The sequence below is a fragment of the Rhinopithecus roxellana genome, chromosome 8 (genome assembly GCF_007565055.1).
Source record: "Rhinopithecus roxellana isolate Shanxi Qingling chromosome 8, ASM756505v1, whole genome shotgun sequence".
Lineage (NCBI taxonomy): Eukaryota > Metazoa > Chordata > Mammalia > Primates > Cercopithecidae > Rhinopithecus > Rhinopithecus roxellana.
The window spans coordinates 111229978-111238769 of NC_044556.1; the positions used below are offsets into that span (position 1 = coordinate 111229978).

General features: G+C 45.0%; 1 protein-coding gene across 2 annotated transcripts in view; it reads left to right on the forward strand.

Moving 5' to 3' along the window:
- SCCPDH (saccharopine dehydrogenase (putative)) overlaps positions 1 to 5066 on the forward strand; it is a 54007-nt gene extending 48941 nt beyond the window's left edge. For both annotated transcript variants that reach the window (XM_010387318.2, XM_010387319.2), the window contains 3 exons: positions 1838 to 1949; positions 3295 to 3376; positions 4436 to 5066. In XM_010387318.2, coding sequence (XP_010385620.1) covers positions 1838 to 1949; positions 3295 to 3376; positions 4436 to 4541 — 300 coding nt within the window. In that variant the 3' untranslated portion in view covers positions 4542 to 5066. The remainder of the gene's footprint in view (positions 1 to 1837; positions 1950 to 3294; positions 3377 to 4435) is intronic.
- The last annotated feature ends 3726 nt before the right edge of the window (positions 5067 to 8792 follow it).

Here is an 8792-nt window from a genome sequence, read left to right on the forward strand (position 1 = left end):
GAGGCAGGAGAATTGCTTGAACTCGGGAGGTAGAGCTTGCAGTGAGCCGAGATCATGCCACTGCACTCCAGCCTGGGCGACAAAGCAAGATTCCACCTCCAAAAAAATAATAATAATTGGCCGGGCGCAGTGGCTCAAGCCTGTAATCCCAGCACTTTGGGAGGCCGAGATGGGCAGATCACGAGGTCAGGAGATCGAGACCAACCTGGGTAACACGGTTACCCTTCTCTACTAAAAAAAAATACAAAAAACTAGCCGGGCGAGGTGGCGGGCGCCTGTAGTCCCAGCTACTCGGGATGCTGAGGCAGGAGAATGGCCTAAACCTGGAAGACGGAGACTGCAGTGAGCCGAGATTGCGCCACCGCACTCCAGCCTGGGCGACAGAGCGAGACTCCGTCTCAAAAAAAAAAAAAATAAATAATAATAATAATAAAAAGAATCACCTGGGGAGCTTTTTCCACCTACACATGCCCTCATCCTGCTTCTGGACATTCTGAGTCAGTAGGTCTGCAGTGGGGCCTGAAAGCATAGAGTATTGGTTCCCAGCTGTGGAAGAGAAGCCAAAACAGATGACTAGAGACTCGGGTTCAGTTGGTCTGGAATGCAGCCTGGGCATTGGGGCTTTCTAAACCTGCCCGGTGATGCTGATGTGCTGCCAGGGTTGAGAATCACTGCTGTGGAGGAAGGAAGAAGGTTCCAGATTCGAGTGGTTTTGGTACCCACCTCTGGAGCACAACTGGCCGGAAGTCCATCTTCAGAGATGTGAGGCCGTCCTAGACCCTTCATGATCTAGTTCTGGATAGCACATAGGTTTCATGTTTCATCCAACTTTGAAATTAATTGGTAGGAGCCACCCAGAGACTATGCTGGGTTGGATAGTGTGTGTAGCCTGAGAGAGGATTAGAACCCATGAGTGTGGGTGCCATAGCAGGAGAGGGGACAAGTGTGGCATGTGTATCTGACCTCGTCTGTACCTCTTGAATTGTATGTTCTGGAAAGGCTATGCTACTGCATCCCTTCTTCCCTTTAAATAGTGGGTTCTTCTTTCTGGAATCCATCTACTTTTTGGGTTTTAAAAAAATATATTAAAATGTGTTTGTGTGTGTGTGTGTATACACTTCAGAACTATTGCCCTCTGCCTGGTAGATTAGTAACACCCTCCTCTGAGCTATTCCTGTATGTTGTAGTTTGTGTCTCATGTTGTTATTTAATCTGGTTCTCTCTCTCTCCCCCTTCCCTCCTATTAAACTGGAAGCTCCAGGAAAGGCAGTGATCATATATTTATGTCTCAGGGCCTAACATGGTCTCTGACCCTTCGTTAATACTTAATAAAAATGTGTTGATCATGATTGAATTCTTTATCATCTCATTCCTAAATTTAGTGATTGTGAAACATGCTAGGATAAGTCCTCTAGAATTTAATTTTTTGAGTCGAATTTTTACATCTTTAAGTGGAACAATTATGGAACAATTATATGCCTGTACTCCAGGCCCATTTTCCATTACTTGCTGGTTATTTTTGTCTTATCGCCTCAAATAGGTATCTAAAACCAGATTTCTATATTCTTGTCCCCCAACAAAAACTATTTCCAGTTCATTTTTATTTCTTCCCTATTTCTTACCACTCCCCTTCCCCCCAGCATCACATCAGTCTTCAAAACTTAGAGCTTCGAAGAATTTTCGCTCCATGCTTAAATGAGGACAGGATATTCTGGCAGATAAAATAATGTTTTCATCTGTTGAAAATGTCTCCCTTGAAATAGAATAGTCAGTTTTACTGTGCTCCAGGAGGAAATGACGTATTTATGAAATGCGCCCTTTGCTTTCCCTTTCACAGATCGGTGCTGCCTCATTCACGTTGACGTTCTTTGGTCAAGGATACAGCCAAGGCATTGGTACTGATAAGAACAAACCAAATATCAAAATCTGTACTCAGGTGAAAGGACCAGGTATTTCACATATCACTTAAGAATGCTTGGGAATCTTGTGCTCTTAAGCTGTAAAGTAGAATGCCATTACAATGTATTCTTTTTAAAGCTTGTTTTAGAAATACATTTGTACAAATTAAGTAACTTAAAATTATTCTGTCAAAAGAAGATTGAAATTATTGATATAATCCAATTTTATTAGTGCATCCTTCCCTCTGGCTTTTTTTGGAGTATGATTCAATAATTCCGAATGGCAAGTTTTAATTAGTATTAGTAGGAAAAGGGATTGGTTGGTATTTACCTGTTTGAGTCTCATATGCAAGCAATGTAATTATAACATCAGTCAAATCTGTGGTCTAGGATTTCTTTAGTCTCTGAACACCCTGACATTGTTTGTAAAATGTGTATGCACACATGCACTTTTCAAGGGAAGGAAATGGCTTCTCATAGGTTGTTAAAAGAATGTTGCCCAAAAACGTTCAAGAACTTTTGCTATACATTTTAGAGAACTGTGCAAAGACAGACAAGTCGACTTGTGAACTGTGGTATAATTACTGTCAGCCCTGATAGGTCACAGGCTATTATTTTTTATTGAGACGGGGTCTCACTATGTTGCCTAGGCTGGGCTCAAGCAATCCTCCTGCCTCAGCCTTCAGTCCTCAGTGTTGGGATTACAGGCATGAACTGCCATGCCTGGCCCGCGGGGGATTTTAATCAAGCCAGATGATAGTATGTTTCCATCTTGCCCTTTTCTCAGATTCCCACCTGACTTTTTAAGGTAAGTTGACTGTATTTTCATTATTTGACAGGATTATAAATGCTGAAGTTCCATTTGTTTATAAACATTTTTAAAACTTACTCGTGTTTCGTCATTTTTCTTTAAGAAAAAAACGGAGAGGGTTTTTTTTGTTGTTGTTTTTAAGTGAAGTGTGTGAATACAGATAGGGATCGGCTCAGTGTATTAATAGAGAAACAAAAAACCCAGGATCACTGGCTTCAGTGATTGTCAAGAAGCAGTGCAGTGCAGTGGGTAGGAGTGTGGACTCTGGAACCAGCTGCCTGGGTGTGATTCTGGCTCAGTCACTACCTGTTAGTTTGGGCAAGTCACTTAACCTCTCTCTCTATGGGATAAAAATAATATTGACCTTAAATAATTTTTATGAAAATTAAATGAGTTTAATAGATTTAAAACAGTACAGTTCCTAACACTTATAGAAATGTTGTTTTTGTTAAGGGACTAGAGTATCTATTGAAAAGAAATCTGCACACCTAGAGTTAGATATAAAATCTACCATTGGATTTTTGATGTCGTTGAATGGATACTTCATGAATGCTTTCTTTTTCCTTGATCAACTGTTTTCTGCAGAGGCTGGCTATGTGGCTACCCCCATAGCTATGGTCCAGGCAGCCATGACTCTTCTAAATGATGCTTCTGATCTGCCTCAGGCGTAAGTTTGGTTTTCTTCCAGTTAGAAGATACCTTTTTTATCTGTGTTATATTTTAGCTTATTTTGATTTGATTTTCAGGCTTTGGGTTTGCACATAAGCATTTATAGTTCAGTTCCTTTGCTCCAAAAATATAGGTAAATTAAAACTTTGAGAAGGACAGCTTCTTACCAGCCCAGAGCTGGTCCCAGAGGAACAACTGTGGAGGTAAATGAAGGGAGACAGAAAAGTCGGAGAGCCATAAGTTAATTTCAGCTCTTTATAAAAATAGCTCAAGTCCAGAGTCAGCCACACAAAAAAGGTCCCTGTTGTTAGTTAAGTAGTATTACTAGGAGCCTCCAGTCAGTGCTGAACTACACCCAGCTGGCAGTGGTAACCCTGCCTGACACCAGCATAAGTGGAACCATGGGATCCTGGCTAGATGATGATCAGACGTACTGTCTTACTGGAGCATTTAGCTCTCACCCTGAAACGAGGCCGGCTTTTCAAATGAGCATAGTCCTGCTGCTGAGAAGTAAATCAGGCATGACCCAAAACAGGATTGATAAAAGTAAAATTTGCACATAGTAAAACCTATATACAATTGTTTCGAATACTTAGGTCCCCCTTGAAAATATTTAGCATTTATGAATGTTAGCTATCATATTTTTAAAAACTTCTTTTTCATCCAATTTAAGTTCTGTTTACGCTTTAATAATAATTGATTACCTAAATTTATTCCATTCGGGTCTTTCTTTAATCCCCCCGAGTCTGAGGACTGTCCTTATAAACAACAGCGGTTCTTCAGGGTGATGGCGCACAGTGTGCCCCTTGGACACAGGCATAGAATGGAAACAGTATCACCAGGGATGGAGCCAGTTTAGATAGGGTTGGCTGTGGTGCAGGTTTCTCCTAATAGCTACTTGCTCATTTGGCTGATTTTAGGAAGGAATCAAAAGTAGCCGTGATGAGCATGAAGACTCGGGTTTCCATGGGTTCTGTAGCAATTGATAGTGAGGCTTGTGAAACAGGAGACTGGAGAGGAGCTGAGTGCACTGTTTCTTCTTCTTGTTGTTTTATAGGGGCGGGGTCTTCACACCTGGAGCAGCTTTTTCCAAAACAAAGTTGATTGACAGACTCAACAAACACGGTATTGAGTTTAGTGTTATTAGCAGCTCTGAAGTCTGAACACTGGAAGAATTAACTGAAGTCATAACATGCGCGAATTAACAGCTTCTCTATTTGATATTTGAAACTCTCTGTAAGCCTGAGTGTATGTGGAAATGATTGTCAAATCTAAAATATCTACATATTAAAAAGCAGGAAATTGTCCTAGCTTACCCTAAATTTCAAATCTCAGCTGATTTTGTGATTTTATTGCTTATAAGAGAGAACTCATATTTGACGTATTTTTCACTGATGTGTTCCTGGTAGGTTTTCATGAATGAGCTGGCAGGTCTAAGGGGAGGCAGTGCCCACTCTGTACAGCAGCAGCATTGTTCACGGAGGGCGCACAGCAGCGTTAGTGTCCGACAGGAACTGCCGCTTGCCTTACCGCAGTAGGAAGGGAATCTCACCTTCCAGTGAGTGTCTCCACATGCTCTCTTGAGACTTTGCTAAATGAAACTGCACTCTTTGCTATTTTTGCCTAGTTTTTCACCCATCTACACTGCTTTTGGACTGTTACCTAAGTTGAAAAATAAAGGGTTGTCAGTTGAATGGTGGTTTAGTGTTTGGACCTGCCTCCGTATTTGTGTAGTGGTAGAAACCTGCTGCTTAAGTGGCCTAACCTGTTTCTTGCCAATAAATGGGCTTATCATTTTATCTTTACCTAATTCTATATCTGTGACTAGGTTTAAGGATACAGCTTATAAGTTGCTGTCAATTTTCACTGCCTAAGCAGAATTTTTCTCTAATTTACTTTTTGTATGTTAACTAAGTTTTACATGGAAGCCCTAAAATAAGGCAAAAGACATTTTCTTTTGTAATAAGCATATAATAAACACATATATACATAGCGATCATGTTGTTCATTACCTAAACAAGACAACCACTCCTTTATGGAATTTCTACTAAAAAGTGGGGAAGATAAAATATTTAGGAATATGATTCGTGTTGGGAGACCCTTCTGTTCTGCCTGTAAGAAGAAGGGGGGTATCTAACTCGAAGACGGGGATTCTTGGTGGTAGTACTGCCCACCCTACCTCTGCTTCCTCTCTCCTGGCCTGGTCATCACAAGATACAGATCCTCAGCTGTGCCCTAACTTGTGGGACCTTAGGAAAGGTTTTATCAGCTCTAAAATTAGAAAGCGGTGCCGGAGCAATAGAGCCCGCGACGAGCTGCACATCTGAGTCACAAAACAGTAATAGGTTCCTCAGTGCCTCCAGGAGTTTGCATTCAGGAAGTCAGGAGGTCGGAGCCTCTGTGTTTTTTATACGCATTTGGGAACCGCTAGGTGAAGATATCCTGTCCCTGTTTCTAGCTTTTGCAATGTATGCTCGAGCGTTGACCCTGATTCTGAAGGTAGCAGTGTGACCCCATCCTCTGGCTTGAGGTACGTGTGTGTCTCATCCTGATTTTCCTTTTAATCCCCCAAGGTTCTGCCTGCTCCCATTTGCTGAAAGTATATGACTCACCTCAGGTGAGTAAACTGCTAATTGTCAAAAACGTTGAGGCTCAGTTCAAAAGACCTCCCTCGGCCTGGCCACTGGGAGTGGGAATGGCTTCTGTCTTTTGAACTGAGTCTGCCGAGCCTCTACTATTACTGTGTCTCACTGACAGAGTTTTATCAGGATTCTGTGATGCCTTTGCTGACCCTGTCCTGGCTGTCACCACGAGGTGCTCCACACTTGGGCTCCAGGGTTACAGCAGTTTTTTTTTTTGAGACAGAGTCTCGCTCTGTCACCCGGGCTGGAGTGCAGTGGCCGGATCTCAGCTCACTGCAAGCTCCGCCTCCCGGGTTTACGCCATTCTCCTGCCTCAGCCTCCCGAGTAGCTGGGACTACAGGCGCCCGCCACCTCGCCCGGCTAGTTTTTTGTATTTTTTAGTAGAGACAGGGTTTCACCGTGTTAGCCAGGATGGTCTCGATCTCCTGACCTTGTGATCCGCCCGTCTCGGCCTCCCAAAGTGCTGGGATTACAGGCTTGAGCCACCGCGCCCGGCCTGAGAGGTTCCTTTTTGGAGCCCTTGACAGCCTGTCCTGCCAGTGCAGCTTCAGCGTCATCCCATTTGACTTCCTTAACTTCATATTTTAGGGAGCAAGGAGTGAGGTTGTCACCCCCTTATTTTCTCCTTCCTGATTTTTTCTGCATATCAGCCAGGACTCCCAGGGACGGTCCTGCACCGTCAGGCAGCAGGCCATCATGGTTAGGGATGCAGGCTCTGGCATCCGAGGGACGGTCCTGCACCGTCAGGCAGCAGGCCATCATGGTTAGGGATGCAGGCTCTGGCATCAGCCTCTGTGCTTACAGTGGCCTAGGCAAGTTACTCAACCTCATCGGATTATTGTGAGAATTAAATGAGCTAACATGTTTAGCACTTGGATTAGTACCTGGCACATGGTGTAAGCACTTACTAAGTTTCAGCATTATCACTACTGTTGTTATTAGAAGTCTTTGGGCTGGGCACGGTGGCTCATGCCTGTAATCCTAGCACTTTGGGAGGCCGAGGCAGGTGTATCACTTAATGTCAGGAGTTCGAGACCAGCCTGACCAACATGGTGAAACCTCGTCTCTACTAAAAATACAGAAATTAGCTGGGCCTGGTGGCGCATGCCTGTAATCCCAGCTACTCAGGGAGGCTGAGGCAGGAGAATTGCTTGAACCCAGAAGGTAGAGGTTGCAGTGTGCTGAGATCACACCACTGCACTCCAGCCTGGGTGACAGAGCAAGACTCCGTCTCAAAAAAAAAAAAAAAGAAGAAGAAGTAGTAGTAGTAGTCTGTCTTTGGCCCCAAAAGGTTTTTTTTTTTTTTTTTTTTTTTAAAGTTCAGGGGTACATGTGCAGGTTTGTTATATAGGTAAAGTGACATGGGGGTTTGTCATACAGATTATTTTGTCACCCAGATATTAAGCCTAGCACCCATTTGTTAGTTTTCCTGACCCTCTCCTTCCACCCACTCTCCACCCTCTGAGAGGTTCCAGTGTGTGTTGTTCCCCTCTGTCCATGTGTTCCCATCACTTAGCTCCCACTTATAAGTGAGAACATGCAGTATTTGGTTTTCTGTTCTTGCATTAGTTTGCTGAGGATAATGACCTCCAGCACCATCCATGTTCCTGCAAAGGACATGATCTCATTCTTTTTATGGCTACGTGGCATTCCATGGTGTATATCTACCACATTTTCTTTATCCAGTCTACTATTGATGGACTTCTAGGTTGATTCCATGTCTTTGCTATTGTGAGTAGTGCTGCAGTGAACATACACATGTGTGTGCCTTTATAATAGAACAAGTTATATTCCTTTGGGTATATGCCCAGTAATGGGATTGCTGGGTCGGAAGGTACTTATTTTGAGGTCTTTGAGGAATAACCACACTGTTTTCCACAACGGTTGAACTAATTTACACTTTCACCAACAGTGTGTAAGCATTCCTTTTTTGCTGCAACCTCGCCAGCATCTGTGTTTTGTTTGTTTGTATTTTGAGACAGTTTTGCTCTTGTTGCCTGGGCTGGAGCGCAATGGCACGATCTTGGCTCACTACAACCTCTGCCTCCTGGGTTCAAGTGATTCTCCTGCCTTAGCCTTCCGATTAGCTGGGATTACAAGCATGTGCCACCATGCCCGGCTCATTTTGTATTTTTAGTAGAGTCGGAGTTTCTCCATATTGGTCAGGCCGATCTCAAACTCCCGACCTCAGGTGATCTGCCTGCCTCAGCCTCCCAAAGTGCTGGGATTCCAGGCGTGAGCCGCCACATCCAGCCTGCTGGGATTCCAGGCGTGGGCCGCCACATCCAGCCCTGCTGGGATTCCAGGCGTGGGCCGCCACATCCAGCCCTGCTGGGATTCCAGGCGTGGGCCGCCACATCCAGCCCTGCTGGGATTCCAGCCCTGGCCACTCCCTGCTGATTCCAGGCTGGGCCGCCACATCCAGCCCTGCTGGGAGTCCAGGCGTGGGCCGCCACATCCAGCCCTGCTGGGATTCCAGGCGTGGGCCGCCACATCCAGCCCTGCTGGGATTCCAGGCGTGGGCCGCCACATCCAGCCCTGCTGGGATTCCAGGCGTGGGCCGCCACATCCAGCCCTGCTGGGATTCCAGGCGTGGGCCGCCACATCCAGCCCTGCTGGGATTCCAGGCGTGGGCCGCCACATCCAGCCCTGCTGGGATTCCAGGCGTGGGCCGCCACATCCAGCCCTGCTGGGATTCCAGGCGTGGGCCGCCACATCCAGCCCTGCTGGGATTCCAGGCGTGGGCCGCCACATCCAGCCCTGCTGGGATT